The sequence below is a fragment of the Anabrus simplex genome, chromosome 4 (assembly GCF_040414725.1).
Source record: "Anabrus simplex isolate iqAnaSimp1 chromosome 4, ASM4041472v1, whole genome shotgun sequence".
Taxonomy (NCBI): Eukaryota; Metazoa; Arthropoda; class Insecta; order Orthoptera; family Tettigoniidae; genus Anabrus; species Anabrus simplex.
The window spans coordinates 156030962-156054623 of record NC_090268.1 but is presented as its reverse complement, the minus strand read 5'-3'; the positions used below and the strand labels follow the sequence as shown (position 1 = coordinate 156054623).

The 23662-nt window shown below is 40.3% G+C and overlaps 1 protein-coding gene across 3 annotated transcripts in view; it reads left to right on the top strand.

Moving 5' to 3' along the window:
* Nucleotides 1-23662, top strand: part of ab (abrupt) — a 152726-nt gene that overhangs the window by 19614 nt on the left and 109450 nt on the right. For all 3 annotated transcript variants that reach the window (XM_067145287.2, XM_067145286.2, XM_067145285.2), the window contains exon 4: nucleotides 17267-17515. In XM_067145287.2, the coding sequence (XP_067001388.2) occupies nucleotides 17267-17515 (249 nt within the window). The remainder of the gene's footprint in view (nucleotides 1-17266; nucleotides 17516-23662) is intronic.

The following is a 23662-nucleotide window of genomic DNA, read 5'->3' as shown; positions in this document are numbered from 1 at the left end:
GCACTGAGCCAGGATCGAACCTGCCAAGGGGCAGAAGGCCTGCGTTCCAACCTTCAAGCCGTTGTGAGAGTCTCTTTGTCTTTACAAATACGGATTTCAAGTTGTATGTTTTCGTATAAGTTTTAAAAAATAAATGGTACAGCACCTAAATATCCATTAGTTCTGTATTTCATGACTTGAGTGGAGTGTAATTAGAGTAACTACTAAGCTCAAAAAAATACCACTTCATTCTCGCTCTCAGTGACGTCAGGCGCTTTAGCCAATAGCAACGCTGCTCACCGGAATGACCTATCTGATCTGTGAGTTATTCTAGTTACGTTGGAAAACCCCATTTCCAAGAAATACAAGGATTGTAAAGGACAGTTTTGTATACCTGCCCGTTATGAAACTCTGAAACGGTGCTGGTAAAGAACGCAACAGCTGAGGGGCACTGCAACTTCCCTCTGTAGGTGGAGGTAATAGAATAACACCCACCCTGCCTGTTGTAAGAGGCGACTAAAACGGGCCCCATAGGCTCTGAACTTGGGAGTCTGGGTTGGCGACCACGGAGCCCTTAGCTGAGTCCTAGCTTTATTTCCACTTACTTGTGCCGGGCTCCTCACTTTCATATATCCTTCTTCAAGTGACATCTCTGGTTTTTTTTTATAGTTGCTCTACATTGCACAGACACAGATGGGTCTTATGGTGACGATGGGACAGGAAAGGGCTAGGAGTGGGAAGGAAGTGGCCGTGGTCTTAATTGAATCGATTATTTCAGAAAGCAGTCAAGTGCCAAAAAATGGAAAAATGAGTTAATGGCAGAATATGTTACTAAGAGGGTATACGCACATTTTGGTGCTGAAACCAGTCAAGAAACGTCATCCTATAATGGTCAGGCATTACGTTGAATTTCGTATTTAGTTCAGAAACCAGTTAAGTGGCACCGCTTGGTTGGTTTCTGCGATAAACTGCTGGTAACTTTCCGGTTGGCGCTGCTGTTCTGAATCCAGAATAACCAGCTGTTCATCTGTTTTTGTTGTGTTTCTGGAATAGCATGTTCCTAGTTTTGTGAACAACTGATTCAAAAAGTGTTTCTTTTGGTTAGTGCAGTGTTTTTTATATTCTTAGTGATATGTCTCGTCTCTGTGGTGTAGTGGTTAGTGCGATTAGCTGCCACTCCCAGAGGTCCGGGTTCGATTCCCGGCTCTGCCACGAAATTTGAAAAAGTGGTACGAGGGCTGGAACGGGGTCCACTCAGCCTCGGGAGGTCAACTGAATAGAGGTGGGTTCGATTCCCACCTCAGCCATCCTAGAAGTAGTTTTCCGTGGTTTCCCACTTCTCCTCCAGGCAAATGCCGGGATGGTACCTAACTTAAGGCCAAGGCCGCTTCCTTGCCTGACCCATCCAATCTTCCCATCCCTCCACAAGGCCCTTGTTGAGCATAGCAGGTGAGGCCGCCTATGAGAGGTTCTGGTCATTCTCCCTAGTTGTATCTGCCGACCCAAAGTCTGAAACTCCAGGACACTGCCCTTGAGGCGGTAGAGGTGAGATCCCTCGCTGAGTCCGAGGGGAAAAACCGACCCTGGAGGGTAAACAGATTAAGAAGTGATATGTCTGAAAATTCAGAAGCGGGTTTGAATCCCACCGTCGGCAGCCCTGAAGATGGTTTTCTGTGGTTTCCCAGTTTCACACCAAGAAAATGCTGGGGCTGTAACTTAATTAAGGCTGCAGACGCTTTCTTCCAACTCCTAGGTCTTTCCTGTCCCGTCGTCGCCATAAGACCTATCTGTGTTGGTGCAATGTAAAGCCACTACTGTAGTAAAAAAAATTCAGAAGACGAACCTGTGTCTAAAAAGGAAACGAAGAGTGGTAGATAAACAAACTCACACGTGTAATATTATTCAGAATGCAAGATTAAAAGGAGAAGGTTATATTTCTTACTCAGACAAGGAAGTACCTGGTCTGAGCCCTACATTATTCTGTGTTATTGTTTGAGGTGCCCATCAATATCAAGAAGATACGTGAACTAAATGCCTTAAAACCTTACCTGATGGAATATGAACACTTTTATGACAGCATTTTACAACGGCCTACTACAGAGACAGAATGTGCTGTGGAATTTGTTTATGCAGATTGATTACCTCCTGTCATGATGAGCAGGGATTGCTGATTTCATCCTTTTGTATCAGCAATATAGTCTAAACCTATTAAAATATTTTTTAAAAAACAAATATGGGGTTTATGACAAAATCCGTTAAAAATTCAAGAATTATCCCATAAAAATATGTTTGCAACACTCGTTTATTTCAGAAATCAGGTAAGTGGAAATTTGTTCCATTTTTTTACAGCAAAGCTAATAAGCACAACATATTTTTCCTTAGATAGAAATTATTAAGAGATATAATACTTTCAAGCTAAAATATTAAAACCCCTACCATAGCGTATCGAAGAGGAAGTGCGACGTCTTCACGAGTTACCGTGGACCGCCGCACAGATGGCACTGCCATCCACAGTGATGTCTGAGCGAGAGGATAACAGAGGCATTATCGGGACTACTACTTCAAAATCTAAATAATCAACAATATTGCCATTATAATTTACCTGTCCTTTATCATGAAAATTATTTCTTACACATTTAAATATATGTGGCGCGTGTGAAAATGCCCATAATTTTCTGTTGGAGTCAGCTGGATTGGAAATATAACACTTCAGATTCTTTATGTTACCAGATATTCCTAAGCATTTCCACAACTTTTTATTCGACTGGCTACCATCCGATGTGAAACCAATGATTCGGACACCTACTTGCTCTAATTGTATGATGACTTGAATGAGAATGTTTGCAATTATATCACCAGGGGTGGCGTTCCGGCTAGCATATATCGCTATGGGTTGTATCCAGTTATATAGAAAAGGAACAAACATAAAAACTAGAGCATGATTTGCCAACTGACCCTTGCTTTTATCTTCAGTAAATTTCCCCAGATCAACAAAACCATTCACTTGCAACGATTCAGAGTTAAACCGAATTTCTTCTCGTAACTTCACGTCGTCAAATATCAACATCCCTAAGCGTTCATGTTCCTCCTTTCCATTAAAAAAATCTGCTATGGCAGCGGTAGCATGCTCGTTTATGCCGTATGAACATTTTAGGCCATTCACCAAATTTTTCAAGTGGGATTCAGAAGGCAAAGGCAGCAAGTCATGATTTAAACAGTGCCGATAACCCTTGGGAGACTTTATTTTTAAAAGAAGTGCATCAAGAAGAAATTCATCACTATATCTCATTCCTTTTTTGCTTTTCGCTTGACATTTCTTTAACAATGTATGGACTATAATTTTCTGTTTTTTGCTGAGAGAACTGAATTGTTTTGACTCAGTGAAATTTCTCTTTGATTTTATATCAGAAATGTCTTTTTCAAGCAAATGTTTAGCGACATTGAGTTGATTTTGTGTTCTAATGAAATTACGTTTCTGATTCTTCAATCACCTCTTTAATAGCGCAATTGTTTTCCTAGCATCTGCGACATTAGAGCTATCTTCAACTACTGAGCATACAGGTTGATCACTATCACTGATATTTACGATCTGTTCAGGGCTTTTATTAGAGAAATCTCTTCGTGTGGATTGCCTATTCGTGGGGGAGTTCCGTTTCTTAACTGCCTTAGAAATATACTTGGGTAGATTAGGAAATATATGAGAAAATGCTTCTGGTTGTAATTTCCAGCGCTGTCTTGGTATCTCTTCTCTTTCACCATTCACCGTAAAAGAGTCTACTTTCACTAGAAAGTCATCACAAAAATGAATGTCACAAACGAAACAGTTATGAGTTAATTTTCGGTCTTTTCTATGGATAGCCTTCTCCCATTTCAGTAAAACACCACTCTCTTTAGGGCGCCTAAAGAAATGCCTACCTGAAGACGATTGGTCAAATCCAGATCTGCAGCTGGGTACAAAACACGAGGGCATGATGTGATAGTTTCCTCCCGCACTGATATACGTTGCCTTATAGTACAATAGCGACAAAGACCGAGGTATTTAAAACATAACACTTCTCACACAACTCAATCGTGAATACACTAATAATGCAAACTGTCGAAACATCTCTGACAGCGACAATAATGAGCAATAAAAATTACTACATCTGAAGGCAAATATAACGTGAGCTAATGGCCAAGGGTCTCTGTTGACATTGCAATCGCCTGTGCTGCCACCAAGCAGATGTCCCACCAACCTCTTGAGCGCTCTTACGGGCAAACGGAGAAGATGTCGCACTTCCTCTTCAATACGCTATGCCCCTACCGTAACATATTGTCTGATACCAGACAGTTTCTTTCATTTTCCTACAAATGACAGACTTGGCGCTTGACTGGTTTCTGAAATAATAGATTCAATTAAGGTACAGCCCCAGCATTTGTCTGGTGTGAAAATGGGAAACCACGGAAAACCATTTTCAGGGCTGCCGACAGTGGGGTGGTGGTGATGATTATTGTTTTAAAAGGAAGTACATCTACAGTAGGCAACCATCCTCTATTAACACTAATCAGAGAGAAAAAATTGAAGGGATCCGACACTTAGAAAAATGAAGATATCGGTCAAAGGAAGACAAGGGCCACGAAGGACGTGAAAATGAAAGACTCTCTAGGCCTCGCAAATCTAATAGCGTCGGGGTCGGAAGAGAACAAGAGTTGACCAAGAGAGGCCGGATAGTAGGATAGATGAACGTGAGGAGCCTGGCACAAGTAAGTGGAAGCAATTCCAGGACTCAGCTAAGGGCCCCGTGGTCGCCAGCCCACGCTCCAAAGTACAGAGCCCCTGGGCCCCCTAGTAGTCGCCTCTTACGACAGGCAGGGGGATACCGTGGGTGTTATTCTACCACCCCCACCCACAGGGGGCGACAGTGGGGTTAGAACCTACTATCTCCCGAATACTGGATACTGGCCGCACTTAAGTGACTGCAGCTATCGAGCTCGGTTCATCTCCTTTCAGAAGATTGGCTACCATCATAGAGATTCTTGCTTTGGATGTTGCTCAGTAGTGGAACAGTTGAACCAAGTTTTCAACTTATCAATCCAAGGAATGCGCCTTCTTCCTGGTCTTCTTCTGCCTTGCATCTTCCCTTGAATAACCAGCTGCAGTAGACGATATTCTCTTCTCTCATCTATCCTCTCCAACCACATTTGATCAACTCTTGTTCTTTTCCGACCCTGACGGTATTACGTAAGTAGGCCTATGGAGTCTTTCATTTTCACGCCCTTCGTGGCCCTTGTTTTTCCTTGGCCGATACCTTCATTTTTCGAAGTGTTGGATTCCTTCCATTTTTTCTCTCTGATTAGAGTTATATAGCGGATGGTTGCCCAGTTGTACTTCCTCTTAAAACAATAATCGCTACGTAAAGCCCCTAGCAAAAAAACCAAACAATAATCACCACCACCACTGCACTGCAACTGAAAAACGGTTATATACTTGTAACTGTTTCACTCAACAACGTTTGTGTTCCCGAAACGGTTGCATTCTATCTGTCCCAGCTGTAATGGGTATTACAGTGACACATGCACGGAGCTTTACGTCCCACCGACACAGATAGCTCTTATGGCAACGATGGGACGGGAAAGGGCTAGCAGTGGGAAGGAAGCATTTGCCTGGTGTGAAAATGAGAAACCATGGAAAACCATTTTCAGGGCTGCCGACAGTGGCGTTCGAACCTACTATTACCCGAATACTGGATACTGGCCACATGTAAGCGACTGCAGCTATCGAGCTCGGTTTTTAAGTATCTAGAACCGCCACTGCCCATATTGTAATAGGCTACAACTGAAAGAGGAACAACATATATTTATAGCAATTTATTCTTATTCTACTAAACCTTACAATAGTTTAATAAATGTATACACACACAGATAATACAGAAACATTAGTAGCAACTACTATTCAGTATGCGGATTCTCAACCATTACTGCATCTCTTTCTATAACGTTATGCCATTTAGTCATTCTTTTAGTGAGATATGTTGTAGCTTATTCGAACTGACGATTCACCTCCGACCTACAATTACCAATAAAATAAGTTAATTGTCTTAGTTTGAATAGTAACCATCATTGCGTCACTAATATAACAAAGACAATTCAATAAAGTCGGATAACACCTACCTCAGATAAGGCAGCTGTTCTAAGTTCATTCACAATTTCGTGGCGTTCTTCACCAACATATTTGTCATATTCTTCGGCGTGTTTTAAAGAATAATGTCGATGAATGTTAATTTATTTTGCTAGTGGTTTTCCGTCGCACAGACACAGATAGGTCTTATGGCGACGATGGGATACGAAAGGCTTAGGAGTTCAAAGGAAGCAGCCGCGGCCTTAATTAAGGTACAGCCCCAGCTTTTGCCTGGTGTGAAAATGGGAAACCACGTAAAACCATCTTCAGGGCTGCCGACAGTGGGATTCGAACCCACTATCTCCCGGATGCAAGGTCACAGCCGCGCACCTCTTAACTGCACGGCAAACTCGCCCAGTGTTAAAAATTTTAATAAAGTTTAATGTCTTATTACAAATCAAGCATTTTGCCATTCCATTGCACTCGCTAAAAAGATACGGCATAATAAAACACGACAAAATATAACATGCTATTGAATGGTCATACCACAACTAGCGAGTAACAAAGTATTGTCAGCGAGTCCACTGCCGCTTGTTATGAAGCAAGGGTGAGGAAGCGACTGATAGCAGCTGAAGATCTCGCTCATCACAGCCCTGCGTGGGTAGGAGCTAATCTGTCATCATCCCTCTTCAAGGACAAGGCGCTGCGGCATCTGACGGAAACTGGCTGAACTACCAGCACTAGAATTTGGCCGACACTCGTTAGACAATAAGTAGAGCTTTATTAAAATCACGATTAAATATATAAAGAATCCCTAATTTTGAAGTATGTTAAAGTAGCTCCTTGGAGAAAAATATAAACTTCGCTACGGTATAGTTTGCTTCTAATTTGAACACCATCTTGACTTAAAACAAGTTTAGGAAAACTGCGGTTCAGAGCTCAATTTCATATGGGGATTCGTTATTTTAACTACCATTTTATAACTATATTTGCATTTCTTTTTGAAATGCTTTTGCACCAATGAAAAGTGTATCACAGACTACCGTGCGCTATAAAAACAAAATGATTTTACGTTGTTCCGTTTCCTTATAAAAACTTCTACAATATTTTGACCCTTGTTACAACTACTACTGAGCTGGTGGCCGGCCGTCCCGGCTCCGGCCGCCTCTTAAAAAAACATTCTGAAAGATCTATTCCAAATGGGGAAGTTATAATTTTGTGGTTTGCTAGTGTTTTGCATATTTCTGCTAACTTATGTATAGCAGTTGTCTGCATAGGCTGTACGAAATTTTGGTCAAAACAAGATTACATTTGCGGATGAGCTATAGAAAAAAAAATCGTGTGGATACTTCCAGACAGGCTAAGAAGCCATTGAACACTCGTGCAAGATCTGTCACTAATAGAGGTTTATGGGGATGATGCTAAAAACCTTACGCTAAATCAGAATTAGAATTGCTGGAGGAATCTCGTTGCCTAATATGCTTTGGGTCGATTGCAGAAATGATGACTAGTTTGAAGCCTTAGACAATGTCTACCTAAAAAGCGTCTAAGTTGTGCATGATGTTCATTGCACGAACAAAGTTTAACCGGTGTTTTGCTAAACGTCATTTTAAGTTTCAATATTGGTTCGAAAATGTAAATAGTAATATTTTCCATGGTACTCTTTGCTTGTTGTAACCAATGAAATTCATCAGTGTACTCGTCAATTGTTTGTCAATTGTCATCTTGTGACGTGCTGGGTCCCCTTAATTTTAATATAAATTAATACTCTCTCATTTTCCTCACATAGACCGTGTTGCAATATATGTGATCCACGAACCTACTACGCTGGCGTAGCAGGGGGGAGAGGTGATACTCCCACATGGCGCGTCCCAGGTGGCGGATAGGGGTGTCCTAACCGGCTTGCCGGCGGACTTGAGGGAAATAAAATACCTCTCGCGGACCAAATGCACAACCCCCTGTAGGTGGGGGACGCAGACGTAGAATACACCCACGGTATCCCTGCCTGTCGTAAGAGGCGACTAAAAGGGGTGACCAAGGGATGATTGGATTAGAACCATGAAACTACTTGTGATTCGTACCACCTCGCGGGGATCACCATGGGTCGCTATTACTTGTGCATAGTACCACTATGTTAGGTACCAAATAGGTTTGTGATTAGTATTAATCAGGAGCACCGTGCGGTCAGGCATTTATGGTACCTGTGATTAGTAGCACTATATGAGCGACACCAGGGCTTTGGCTTGGCTATGATTAGTACCCACTGTATAAGGAACACCAAGGGGGAGTAGTAAGAGTCCCTGTGGTTTGTACACTTGTGTGATGAAAACCATAGGTTTGCGTTGCCTGTAAATGGCGCCACTATGTGCGAAACACCGTGGGTCTGTATTACATGTGTGGATTTCATTACCTGTGAGTGGTACCATAATGTGTGGAATACCACAAGTCTACGATACTTTTGATTAGTACCGCACCATGTCAAATACCATGGTTCTGCTTTCCAAGCGATAAGTACCATTATGAGAGGGCGATGACCTATATTTTGGACCCATTTAGCTTGCAAGCTCCATCGATTCAGTATTGAGGTATAGAAGCAGTCCCTTGGTCAGTATTACTATTGTTTTCCTTGAGTTTCTGAGACTGAGGCATTGCGGGTCGGCTCCACTGATTGTTTTAACTTCATATCCATCCGTTCATTTTACGTCCTCACGCTTTGAATTCTGGTCAGTGGAGGATTTTGGATTTTTATTTTGTCATTGCATTTCGTCTCATTTCGTACCATCAGATTTTAGGTCCCTTAAAACAACAATCATCATCATCAATATATGTGATGAAATCCAAGAATTAAAAAATCTTTCTATTTTTTATTTCTAACAGTTGGCAGGTATGGTGTATGTACAGAAGAACTTCGATAAGTTAAAATCAGTTCATTCAATATTCTGTTACATGAGGTACGGTTTTGCACGTTATTTGTTTAATTCGAAGTGCGGATAATTCGTAGTTCGAAGAAGTATATCTGTCCTATTACCGAAATTCAGACTTTTAATTCAAAACTGCCTTTACATTTTAAGAAATTAGTATCTTACAGAGTAATTTTAATTCAAAATTTATCCACGTCACGATTGAGTGCGTCTTCCGGAATGCGCAGGGCTAGCTTTCTGCACGTTCACTCACCTTGGTGTGTCTATAGTGTGCTTCATATTTACTAAGTTAGAGTGAAATTGTAATTCTTTTGTATTCAGCGTTTTAAGGAACGCCACACCACAATATCACGCAGCAGGCAGTGTGTTGAAAAGCAGAATCCGCAAACACTGGCGATGCCGACAGTTTGTGAAAACGTGTGGCTCATATAATCAATTCGTATACACCAAAACAGTATTGTCAGTGCCGATAAACTGCATTGTTTTTTTTAATGCAGAGCCCGAACGGACTTACGGTTTTAAAGGAGAGAAGTGCCGTCCGGGAAATCGTACAAGGGTGGGGGTTGTTGTATTGTGTTGCAATGCACGCAGAAGCAAGAGACTTTCTCCCCTCGTCATAGGAAAGTTTGGTAAACCACGATGTTTTGAGGGTATCAGGCGCTTTCCATGGGAGTACAAGGCAACTAAAAAATGCAAACATTACGGTAATCCAAAAAATAAAGCATTTGCACAGGGGAGCCAGCATAATTTATCTTAGTCTTTGAACCGTGTGTTCTTTCTTTCATTCATTGCATGAGGTTATGTTTACCAGTGATTTATCCAAGTGCATTATTTGATTAATGTAAATGCACCTTGTTGGATACATTTAAAAGAAAAAAAAATCCCATGGCATTTGAAAGGTTTGAACTGTCAATCAAGGTTAATTGCATGCAGTAACGGGTCTTAGAATATTTTGTGATGCGGCAAGAGTTGGCATTTCTGAATTACGAGTTGGCGGTTAATTTGAAATCACGTAGTTCGAAGTCTGATTTTTGCATCCCAACGACTTCGAATTGACGAGGTTTTACTGTATGTTTATAAGTTAACTCTTGTGTAGAGGCATCTGGTTTTTGCAAAGTGCTATATTGCAAAATTTTTGTAAAATTTTATAAATTTGACTCTAAATGCGAAACTTCGAGTAAAATCACAAAATAATTGACAAAGTTATGTGGAATCACTCTGATTAAAGAAGCATAATGAAATGCGTTTTAGAAAATAAGTCTCATCCAATAAAGCGGATTCCCATCCTATGAGAACTTTCAAAATAAGAATATCGTGATCCATACACAGTATTTAGATATTATAGGTCATTCCATGTCAAGAAAATAGAATTGCTCTTTATGACGACAAGGTTGCCACATCGAACAGCTCTGACGAGTAGCATCGCAGGAAAACGGTAGCACACATATTGGTGAAACTCGGTATTTAATTTCAAGGTAAAAGGGGAAGAAACTAAGCTCAAAATTATATTTAGGAATTCAAGGGGATGGGAATTTTAGAGGTGGCTCATTTTGATTTTCACAGCAATACTGGAAAACTGTGGAACATAAATTGGTGAAACTCAGCATTTAAGTTCATGACAAAAGGAGAAAGAAACTAAGCTGCAAATTGTATTTATAAAATCTAAGGTTTAGGTTTTTTGCAGCATCAAGGGTAAACTACTGTACATACAAAACTTCAGTATAGAAGTTCAAGGGAAATTTGGGGAGAAAATACACAACAGATAATCGTTATAGCCTCGAGGGATGGGGGATGCAGTTAATTGCATTTAATAAATTTGTCCAGGTAACACCAGGTACTACTGTGACATCGTATCATCCCATAAAAAGAATTGTAAAAAAATAAATGCGCTTAAGAAGCAACAGCTAAATTTCAAACCCAAGCAAGCACAGATAAAGATCATAGCGAATTTCAGTATCAGTACTAGTCATGCCGTGATGTACCGCTGCAAACCACAATATCAGAATCTTCAGTAACAACTGTTGTACAGTGTGATAATATTAGAATACACACAAATAGATGACTTTTCCTGAACATTGATAAGCTGCTGGCGATTCACAATGTAACATTACATGTACCAGAGCAACTCAGAGGGAAAATGAAGGAAAGCAGCAAAGCGATGGCTATTCCCACCATTGCCCTTCCTCTCTGCTAATGTATTTATGAAATAGACTGTTTAATAACTCGTGGGCAGAAAAATGCCTCGTCTACAGTAAAACCTTGTTAATTCGAAGTGATTGGGACACAAAAATCAGATTTCGAATTACGTGATTTCGAATTAACCGCCTATCCACAATTCAGTAGTACCAACCCTTGCCGCGTTACAAAATATTCTAAGGCCCGTTACTGCATGCAGTTAACCTTGATTCACAGTTTATACCTTTCAAATGCCATGAAAAAAGAACTATTACAAAAATGTATCCAAGAAGGTGCATTTACAGTATTCAAATAATGCACTTGAATATCTCACTGGCAAACATAACCTCAAGCAAAGAAAGAAAGAAAGAAAGAAAAAAAAGCAGGATTCAAAGACGAGGAGAAATCTATGCTGGCTCCCATGTGCAAGTGCTTTATTCATTGGATTATTATATACTGTAGGCATTTTGGATGCCTTGTATTTACACAGAAAGTACCCGATGCCCTTAAAATCGAACTTCCCTATGCCTCTATCCTTGTACGATTTCCCGCATGGCACTTCTCTCGTACTTCAGAAATGTAAACACTTGCCGCGTCACAAAGTATTCTAAGACCCATTAATGCATGCAGTCACCTCGATTCACAGTTTAAACCTTTCAAATGCCACGGAAAAACACTATTTCCGAAATGTATCCAACAAGGTGCATTTACAATGTTCAAATAATGCACTTGGATAAATCACTGACAAACATAACCTCACGCAACGAAAGAAAAAAAATCACACAATTCAAAGACGAGAATAAATTATGCTGGTTCCCCCTGTGCAAATGCATTAATTTTTGGATTTCTGTACTGTTTGCATTTTAAGGTGCGTTGTACTGGCATTGAAAGTGCCCGATGCCCTTAAAACATTGTGGCTTATCGAACTTTTCTATGACAAGGGGATAACGTTTCTCGCTTCCATGTGCATTGAAATGCACTACAATGACCTCCATCCCCCACCCTTGTACGATTCTCCGGCTGGCACTTTTTCCTTTAAAACCATAAGACCGTTTGGGCTCGCATTAGAATTAAGCGATGCAGTTTCATCGGCAATGACAATATTGTTCGGTGCCTACGAATTTATTATATGAGCCACGTTTTTCGTCAACTGTCGGCATCGCCAGTGTTAGCGGATTCTGTTTTTCCGCACACTGCCTGTTGCGTGATATTACGGCGTTCCTTAAAAGGTTGAATAAAAAAAAGAATTCGATTTCATTCAATTTAACAATCAGGAAGCGCTCTGTAGACCCACCAAAGTGAGTGTAATTGTGGAAAGCTATCGCTCCACGTTCCGGAACATGCGTTCTATTATGACGCGGATAAATTTCAAGTTGAAATTGCTCTGTAATATTCCGGTACTATTGTTTTAAAGTGTAAAGGCAGTTTCGTATTAAAAGTCTGAATTTCGGTAATGGGGCCGACATTGTACTTCGAATTACGAATTATTCGTATTTCGAATTAATCAATTTAAATAACTTGCAAAACTGTATCTCATGTTTCCAAGAACGAGAGCTTTTTCAAATTAGGCGGGATTTTGAATTAACCGATTTCGAATTATCGAGGTTCTACTGTATTTTCTTGCTTTCATATTACAATATAAATTACATTATCATATTCTTTAATCACGAGGAACTGTGTGTGTAAGAGGTGGTACACTTCTTGTAGGTCCGTAAGAGCAGTATTGTTTTCTTAACATGTAATGTTCTATAGTTTGTAGTTCATGTAGAGACAGGTAAAGATATTGATGTGATTGCCATTCTTCTTTCCCTAAAATCAGAATACGTGCATTTTGTGGAAGCTGCAGTGAAGGTTTTACAGATCCCAGTCAGTTATGTAAACAGTGAGAGGCCATTTCCAACGTATTGTAATATAATATCTGACAGCAAAACAGCTTTGAATCCCAGTTATCTGGAACTCTTGGTATCTTTCTTTTACTAACCTATGTGTAAATTATGTAGGTACATAGGCTAGGTTCTACTATTTAAAGAGACAGGATATTTTTTCCAAACATCCATGCTTTGATATATGTACCATGTTTCTTCAGCAAAAGCATAACTCTCATGTTTCTTGTAGATATTTACAAATAAAATATGATGTTCTACTGCCAATATGCTGTCAACTTCCTTTTGGTTTAGCTTTATTGATGAAAAGTAGAAATAATCTTCAATGAAGTTACTGGCTAAATAAAATAAAAATAGCAATCAATATAATGAAATAACTTATCAAAAATAACGAAATTAGGAAGAAATTTTTACCTAGCCCAGGTGCCCGTACTCATGTTTGATTGACAGATGATTTACAACTGTATATCTAATATGTTATATAATATCTTGTAAAAGATGATGTACAATCAAAATATTAAACTGTTCACTACAATAGAAAAGTTTTGATAAGGATTTAAAAGATTGAGGAAGCAATAAGAAGTATCTCATCGTGGAAACTTCCTTTTGTGATTTATGATTTTCATGTTGATCTATACTGCATCATAGGATGCCATTTTCAGAAGTAACAGTGATTACTATTCACTTAGCAAAGTTACTGAAGTGGAATACTTGGTATTTTTAAATTTATTTTTAATTTGTTTTGGCCACCTGTAGACCACAGGGCTTGTGTTTAGCTGGGTTTTTGTCGTCGCTTACCACTACTGGTGTTCTTGATGGTGAGTTTGGCAGCTGCTTTGTAGTTCTTACCTTGAGCTTTTCTGTTGGCCCAATATTCCTTCATTTTCTTGCTGAACTCTATTCTTGCGTTCCTCAGTCGATTTTCTGGTCTCGTGGTTAGCTTCTGTAAGGGATGTTAGGAAGGGCCTGGATTTGATAGTTAAATAGTAGTTACTCCTGTTAGCTATTGTCTTTTGATTAATATTAAGTTATGCGAGACGTTTGTTTACATCCTTAGTCGACAGGGATCCAGTGGCTTTACTCTTGTTTGCTATTTTGAAGATTTTATAGGACAGCCTGGGGAGGGTTCCATTCTTTACTCGTGTCCGTAGAAAGCCAGCCATCATCTTCTAATAAAATCTGTGAGGTGTTAGTAGAATACCGTTGCCTTGCATCTGGTAGGATCCTTGGTCCCACTCTTTCTCGGGAAATTCCTTTTGTGCACTTCGAGGGGTATTAGTGGTGTCTTCTTGGTTAGAGATAAGCAATCTGCTGTGTAGAGGACTGACGGGCTGACTACTACGTTATGGTGTTTTAGTTTGACCTTTATCGATAGATTTTTCGAGGCTGACAGTTTTGGCTCTCTTGCTATGCTCGGTATCACAGACTCTCATCATTCTAGGGGCATCTTTGATATTAGAAATGAGCTCTTGTCTTTCTGATGTTGATCAAGAGACCTGTTTCAACTGTTATTGGGTATAGTGTTTGGAGTTGCGTAGTGGCCTCTTGCATGTTGTTTGCTAGTAAGGTCAGGTCATAAGCAAAGGCCAGGCATGAAGTCCTTAGGTTGTCTGCTTTGATCCCTGTCTTTAATCCAGTGTTCACTAGTAGGAATCTGGTCCATTCCTTAATGATCTTTTCCAGAACACGTTTAAAAATATGGGTGAGATACCATCTTCTTGCCTCACACCTGTTTTCATTGGGAAGCTCTCCAAGAGCTGTCCTCTAAACTTCACTTTGGAAGTGGTGGCGTGCAGTATGGCTTGCAACAACGTATCAGTTCTGTCATTGAGTCCTCATTCTCCTAGGGTTTTGAAGAGAGTAGTTCTATCACAGATTTGTGTTATTTCTGGAAGTCGACGAATATGGTACGCCTTTATTCAGATACACTAACCTCTTCTTGGTAAATCTGTACACACTACGGTACATTCTCAGAACTTGAATAATGTCAGATTACTACAGTACTTATGCTGTACGTTGGTACTGAAGAGTCAAAGTGCTTACTTACCTGAGCAAGTATAAACTTGTTTGTCATGTAATCACTTGTGCCTTTATTCAACAAATATTAAGTAAGTACTTATATGACAGCAAGTTAAACTGTTATTGTTATGCAATAGACCCAGTGACTGTCTTGCCTTGTGATCTTCGTAATGCACATTAATAAGAGGTGCTAAATTTAGATGTTTTGCAGCTTATCTTTGGACTGAGGAGCTCAGAATGTCAAGCACTGGCTTTCTGAACCTGAGTTGGTGGGTTCTATCTGTTTCAGTTCAGTGATATTTGAAGGCGTTCAGATACACTAACCTCTTCTTGGTAAATTTGTACACACTACGGTACATTCTCAGAACTTGAAATATCTTTAAGTTAATGTGGTTGTGATAATTCAGTATTCATACATAATGTTGAATTTGAGGGCGTCAGTATTTAAGTAATTCATCCTGTAGGTGGGGATGAATGATGAATGAGTATGTTGAAAGAAAAGGAACAAACATGTGACAAAGCATGTACCGTATATACATTCATGTTTATAAAAACCAGAACACCTTCAAAAACCAGAGATAGGAAGTTCATATTCACAGGACATGTGCATTAGTATGTTCTGAAGAAATGATAGCATTTGAACCATGTCAGCCGTCAGATTCAAGGTCCACATCAATATCTTGGCGCACCACCTCAGACTGGTAAAATATGCCTGTAGCTCTCGTTGTCGCTATAAACCGAAGGTAATGGATCAGTGTAACTTGAGGAGACATGCAGGATGCCTCGCAGATGTATGCGAGAACCGTACCGTCAAATGAGTGAGTTTGAAAGAGGGCGCATTATTGGCATGAGAGAATGTGATGCATCCATCCAGGAAATTGCTGCTCATGTTGGACAAAGTGTGTCGGCAGTGCAACGGGTGGTTCACAGAAGGCCATAGAACACGACGAGATAGGTCTGGTCGCACCACCCAGACCAGACCCCCACCGAGAAGATCAACACGTCATCCGAATGGCATTGCAGGACAGATCTGCATCCTCCTCAGCTCTGGCACAACAGTGTAACACATCGTACACTATCAGGAGTGACAGTCCGCCAACATTTATTATGGTCTGGGTTACTGGCACCTCGTCCTCTTCTCTGCCTACCTTTGACTAATGTGCATAAACATGCTAGACTGCAATGGTGTATGGAAAGATGTCACTGGGGACAGGAATGGCAGCAGATAGTGTTTTCAGGTGAATCCAGGTTCTTTTTTTTTTTTTTTTTATTATTATTTTTTTTTTATGATGGCCGCATTTTGGTTCACCGCTGACAGGGGGAGAGGCATCATATTGACTGCATTCGCACTAGACATACAGCACCAACTCAAGGCTTTATGGTGTGTGGTGCTATTGGGTACAAACATAATCACAATTGGTGCGTGTCCAGGGCACTGTGACCAGTTTGACGTACATGAATGACATCCTGCGACCAGTAGCCATACCCTTTCTGCACAACACCTCAGACACCATATTTCAGCAGGACAATACACGACCACATGTTGCTGCACAAACACATGCCTTCTTGTTGTCACAGGATATCAGACTGGCCCTGGCCAGCCTGATTATCGGAACATGTCGCCAATGAAAAATTTGTGAGATATGGTGAAATGACGGGTGCAGTGCTGTGACCCAATGCCAACCACCAAAGGTGAACTGTGGAACTAGGTGAATGCAGCATGGATGGCTAGGTCACCATTCGCACCTTATACTTATCGATGCAATCGCGCATGGAACAACTTATCAGTGCCCATGGAGGACCCAGTGCCTACTAGGCAACAGGACACATGCTGAACTTAGGTGACTGCAGAACATGCTAATGAACATGTCCTGTGAATATGAACTTCCTACCTCTAGTCTTTCAAGATGTTCTGTTTTTTATGAACATGAGTGTAGAAAATACTAAAATGAATAGGAACACACAGGATTTCACAATGACAGGTAGCTTCAGAAGATAGGGATTCGTATCCATGTTCTAATCTTAATTTTAATTATTTTTTTCTATTTAATATATTGTTTTGATGTTGGGATGTTCTTGCCTGTAGCATTTACATCCTTAAATAATTGTTTAGCTAATTATTGGATATCTTACTGTAAGAATATCTTCCTTTGCATTTCACTTAAAATATGATCATATTTCTTTCATTACAGACCTCAAACTCACTCCCTTGGTCTCAATCTAATGAATTAAGAGAAAACTTCAACGACGACGCTCTTTCTCCACCTCCTAAACGAAGTCGCAATAACGAACATCAGTTCTCACCATCACCTTCTTCATCGGCAACTCATAATAATAATAACAACAATAACAACAATGGAGATCAGTTGACTAGAGAGACACTATTAGGACAGGCACTGGAAGGTGGCTCTGCAATACATCCTAATAATGGCTCTCATCAGGTAAGAGACTTTAACTATTATATGGCTTCCACATTTACTCTGACTGGCATATTTATGTGTAGTCCAAAGAATGACATTTTAACTAACAAAATTTGCTACACGAAATTGAGAAATACATGTTCTTCACATGCTTGCAGCTGCTTGGATATCGGTAATGGTTCCCGCCGTACCTTAATACATTCTTTGCTGAACAGAGTTTATTTCTGTGTCCTTATGCATTATCGTTTCAAATATTTCAATACTATTTTTGTGTATCCCTGATGAGCTTTTTGCCTCCAGTGTCATTGGACGCAGCTTATGCGCCGTGAATGTAACTAAGTGTAATGAAGAAAAAAATGTTTTGTTGTTCAACTGTAGATATTTGTAACTTTTCTACAACAGGTAAATTCGTTTTTGAACATTTCCCACAAAAATGGTGTGTAGTGAAATCTTTACTAGGTCATTACTTCATGAGCAATTGCTGTACAACGTACATAGCCAATAAGGTGGCCTGTACCGGGCGAGTTGGCCGTGCGCGTAGAGGCGCGCGGCTGTGAGCTTGCATCCGGGAGATAGTAGGTTCGAATCCCGCTATCGGCAGCCTTGAAGATGGTTTTCCGTGGTTTCCCATTTTCACACCAGGCAAATGCTGGGGCTGTACCTTAATTAAGGCCACGGCCGCTTCCTTCCAACTCCTAGGCCTTTCCTATCCCATCGTCGCCATAAGACCTATCTGTGTCGGTGCGACGTAAAGCCGCTAGCAAAAAAAAAAAAAAAAAAAAACAGGTGGCCTGTGATAGTGCGCTGCAACAAACACAGGTAGATACGCCATTGTTTGGAGCCACTTCTTACTTTTGTGGAATTACATGAAGTATTGCTCAAGAACAAGCCTGACTGTCCTGGACAGTTGGTGTTGTGGTGGCGGTGATTATTGTTTTAAGAGGAAATGCAACTAGGCAACCATCCTCTGTCTTGGACACTCGCTGTAATAGAGTATGCTGTCTTGCACTACACCTTTTTCGTAGCATTGTCTGCACGGCTTCCGCAATCTATGCTCATTCTCCTCAGCCGCACATTTACTGGCGAAATGTGTTCCGATAAACGGTGTCATAGTTTTGTGAACCTACGAGATGGTGTTTCTTCCGCTCAGAAGGTCCTGCAACCTCACTGTTCTCCATTGACATTGCAGAAAAGTATGGTGAATTGTAACACCTACAGAGATAATAACTAAAAATTAATGTGATGCCCAGATGGAATATATGTTTAACAACAGCTCTACAAGGCACTTGCAGGAGGTCCACTTGTTTACATTGGTACTGGTGGAAGTATGAGCTTTAATATTTGGCGTGGAATGTGATCCACATGTTGTCACCAGCACTAAGTGAAAGTGGAGTCATGATGCGCATGTGTTGTTATCGGCTACAAGCGTGTTAAATTTACGTTGGAATTTTAAAGAAATATAATTTTTGTCTATAATGAAAAAAATTGCTGATGTGGACAATCTATTGATTACCGAGTAATTGTGGGAGATTCTTATTGCTGTTGTTTCCCCGCCTGGTTCTTTCAATCCAGTTCCTGCGTTGCATGCACACCGTATTTAAGCCAGATTTGTTTTCAGTTCCCCAACATGTGCCAGAGGAGTAAGCCTGTCTCCTGACTCAATTGGCACAATGTTTTCTTTGGTGATTTCAGTAAGCATCCTGGAACATCGTCAACACAATCTTGACTCATACCGGGCCTGCTTTTTCCACTTTCGGTAAGGAGCAAATCAGGTCTACAGTGTAACGGTTAGCGCTGTTAGCTGCCATGCTCAAGAGGCCTGGTTTCAATTCCCGGTACTACCTGAAATTTAAAATTGGTAGGGGGGCTGGTATGTGGTTAAAATGGTATGCAGCTCACCTCTGTTGAGTGTGCTTGTAAAGAGCTGCATCACCTCAGGGTGAGGACACAAATTTAGTTGTACCATCGAGGAAAATGTTGGCCTAGTTGGAACATCATACACACCAAATTCTCTTTGAAATGCCTGTTGCGTTTCTTCCCATATGTTTTCACGATAAAAATACGCTACCAAAGAGGGTACTGAATGTGAGTGTATGACTGCAAAAACTAGGAACTGCAAAGTAATTAATAACAGTCAACAATGGATGGTAGGATACCAATACAGATTATCCTAGACCTCTAAGGTTCCTTAAACTCAATTTCAAGTAGGCTAACTTCCAGATGGAAATTTTAACACTTAAAAATTGTAACCACCTGTTGCCATTTCTTGATGGATGCAGTATTTTTGTATCCGTCTCTTGGCACAGGCCAGAGCAAACTGTAGCTTCTCCAGAAGTCTCAGTCTCATCCATGGCTGTGACAATATGGAAGCTGCCGGGGGTATGGGTGGTGCTGAGTAACGGCATTTGGAGCAAGACTAGTGTCGAGTGTTATGAAAGGTGTTGCTCATAGGATCAGTCGTACTGCAGTAGCAACTTCTGGTCCAGTGAGGAAAGCAATGGCAAACTACCTCACTCCTCATCTTGCCTAGTATGCCTCATTTGGGCTCTGCCATTGGTTTTTGCGGTTTCCTTATAACTGCATAGCCTTTGATGGTGCTATTTGAGGATCCAACCAGCCTCTGGGCTGATGACCTAACAGACACAGACAAAAATTGTAAAAAGTTCATATGGATCCCCTTCTTCTTTGTAATAGGCAATCCGAGAGGTTATTTAAGGGGCGAGCTTGGTCACTTTCTCTCTTTTATAGATATGCTGGAACTGAACTGAAAGTAGGTTTCTCAAGTTCAGTTTTTCTGTAGTTTATTGACCATTCAGACATTGTTTTACAAGTACAGTAGAGTCTCGGTTAATCAAGTTTTGATGGTCTGATATTCCCATAAATACGAGCTGAAAATTTGTATTTTAAAAAAAGTTTGTTTTCAGTGCGTCAGTGCCTTAAAGGTGAAAGATGAACACCACACATGGGAGATTGACCATAATGGACATCATGTTGTGGTTAAAAGGTAATGAGCAGTTGGAAATTACAGATGCCTGTATCATACAAATGATCAAGTGTACCGACACAGTGTGAAAGTGACGAGGATGTGACTGATTCTGTACCACTGATGAGCCATAGCCATGCTGCTGTGCTTTAGGGCAAGTGGACTGAGGCGACCGCAGTGGACAACCTGCTGTTTAGCGATGGCATGACTTCTCTGTTCATTAAAAGAGAAGGCACTTGACAGTCTTTTTTAAACACATTGAAATGTGTGTTTTTCTTTTCACCACTAATTAAATAGGCCCTGCAATGTTTAACTCAAGTAGTATTTTATTTTCAGGAGACACTTTGCAATTTATTCTAGCGTAAGGCAATCTGTGTGTGTTTTGTTTTCTGTAGTTAAAAATTCTTAGCAAGAATTTACATATATTTGTCCACCTGTTCAATACTATACAATATACATCACTTAAATTAAATGGCTTGTACAAACATGATGTCTAAAAGACATGTTTCGGCCTATGTTAAGGTCATCTTTACCTTATGATACAGGAGACAAGACATGCACGTAAAAAAAACAATACCTACATATGAATAAAACAAAGATGAAAGAAGGAATTTTCTAGTGTACAATAAAAGCTCAATTTTACAAGGAAGAATGTTTAAAATATTTAACATTGTTTTCTTACAATCTTGCCGTGATTAAGTCAATATCAACTTGACCTGAACAACTTACCCTGCAGGGTTGGAGGAGAGAGTGAATACCTGCTCAACACATTGTAATTCTCATTGAAGAAAAATGGAATATAAATTTCACAACCTGTTCCAACATCGACGATTGATCACATCAGAAATTTCTATTGTAAATAGTCTACAGACACCAGTGATACTCCTCCAGCCAGGCACTTGTTATTAAACTTTGGACTCTTATTTTTAGTGAAAGTTTGTTGAAGAATAGTGTAGTATCTTTACATGTACAATTTATAGCTCTTTATAGCCTAGAAGTCATGTTTTCACTGCGGACAATTGAGGTTATCGCATATTGGACCCCTCTTTACTTTTTCGGCTGTAAAAGTTGAGGGGGAAAAAAGGGTAATACACGAGTAAATACGGTATATTCTCGTACTTTATTTACCTAAAATTCGTAGTTCAAATCCCTAGGATGTTATCGACATTAAGTTGCTTGTCTGAAGGGCTAGAATTGTGGATTTTTCCCCTCAGAATTTCATGTGAAAAATAAAGGGTCGTCTTCCATTCATGACGTTACAGTAATGAACACCACTGGCAGCTACCATGGTAATCGCGCTGCTTCCTTTCACCCCCTCACAAAACTCTTCCTTTAGCGGCCACGTCTTTCTTGTACATCGGTAGCCACGGTGCTTATTATATAGGCTTGTATTACGATAGGTTTGCCACTCCCAAAGACATTTTAGAGCTACTGCCAGCCGAAACTTGTAGGCTGCTCCTAACATGGAGAACAGACGCCTTTTGTAGCCGCTTCTCTGGAGTACAGGCATATTGCAGTGTCCCAAGGAATTTGGTATGGAAAACATAGACAGAGGCACAGATGCAGATGGGAATAGCATTGTATCAAAATTGTTAAAGCTGTGTTTCAACCAAAGTGGGTCAAACTGAATGGTTCAGAGTTGAGACAGGCTTAAGACAGGGAAGTGTATTGTCTCCCTTACTCTTCATTATCATCATGGATAAAATTCTACATAATATCAAAAAGAAGATAATGGGCGAGCAAGTACAGTCTACGCTCTTTGCTGATGACATCGTTGTTTGGGGAGATAATGAAGAGGAAGTACCGTCACAAGTTGATTTATGGAATGAGGAGATAAGAAATTTTTGAATGAAGATTAGTACTGTGAAAAGCAAGACTTTGATCATGACAAGAGGTAACAGAAAATCCAGGGGAGTGATAAAAATAGGAAATGAACCTCTTAAAGTAACTTAGTGAAATTTTTTAAATATTTGGGCAGCATGTCGTCACAAGATGGAAATTTGGATGGAGAAATTGATTTAAGAAAACAGCAGTCTGCAAGTTTCTACCAGTGTGTGAGATATTGTGTGGAACAAAGATGTGACATTAAAGTGCAAGAAGGTTTTATACTCTATACTGACCTATGCTTCAGCAGCCTGGACGTTGACTAAGCGGAACCAAAGTAAGTTACAAGCAGCTGAAATGAGTTTCTTGAGGAGCATACAGGGAAAGACAAGACGAGATAGAATACAAAATGAGGAAATAAGGAGAAGCATGAGAGATTCAAGAGGAGATTGATATAGCAAAGCTAAAATGGTTTGTACACATGATGAGAATGCCAGGAGAGAGAATGCCAAAGAGAACATTCATGGATACAGAAAATGCAAAGGGGCCTAGAGATGGAGGAGCTCTGTTGTGGACTGTACTGGAAATAGGAGTCGGTAGCAATGAAGTACTAGAAGAGGAATGGTAGAAAGATCGGGTAAGGTGGAGGGCTTTGGTACACTACCCTATGCGGAGAGAATCTGGGAAAGGTAATGAATGAATTAAAGAAGAAGAAGACTAGCCACGGCAGTCAATTGCGCAGTGCCTCTGTGCAACATCACTGGTTCTCAGAAAATAGTGAAGAGAGAATGACATTCTACTAGCCTCTACAAAATGTGTCGCAGATCCTCAGAATGGCATTGAAACATTAGGCCTACACTCTTGAGCTAATTGCAAGGTCAACCGTAATGTACTTCAGAGTCCCAGCTGTGCAGGAAATGTCATTCGATTTGGAATAGCATGGATGCAACCCTTTGAATTCTTAGCCGGTTACGCCGTGAAAGAGTTGTAACGTGTCTACTGTACCTGATGCTTGGTAAAAGTAACAATTTTATAGAGAGAAGATATATTTTCGTGATGGATCAGTGGATTGTAGAGACACGGAACAGGTATTGCCAGGAAATTTTCAACGGGTTCTCATCAATATTATGATGCCAATTTTAAGTAAATTGTTATTAAATGTGCGGAAATGAAAAATGATTGTGCAGCCGCAAGAATATATGACATAACTAAAGTTAATGTTGGATGCTAGCGTGAAGAGAAAGATAGCTTAAAAATGCATGCTGTACAAAAAATGCATTCAGTAGCCCACAGCAAGGACGCTTTACAGAAGTCGAAGATAGAATTGTGAGGTATGTGTGCAAAAAATGCAACGGTGCAAT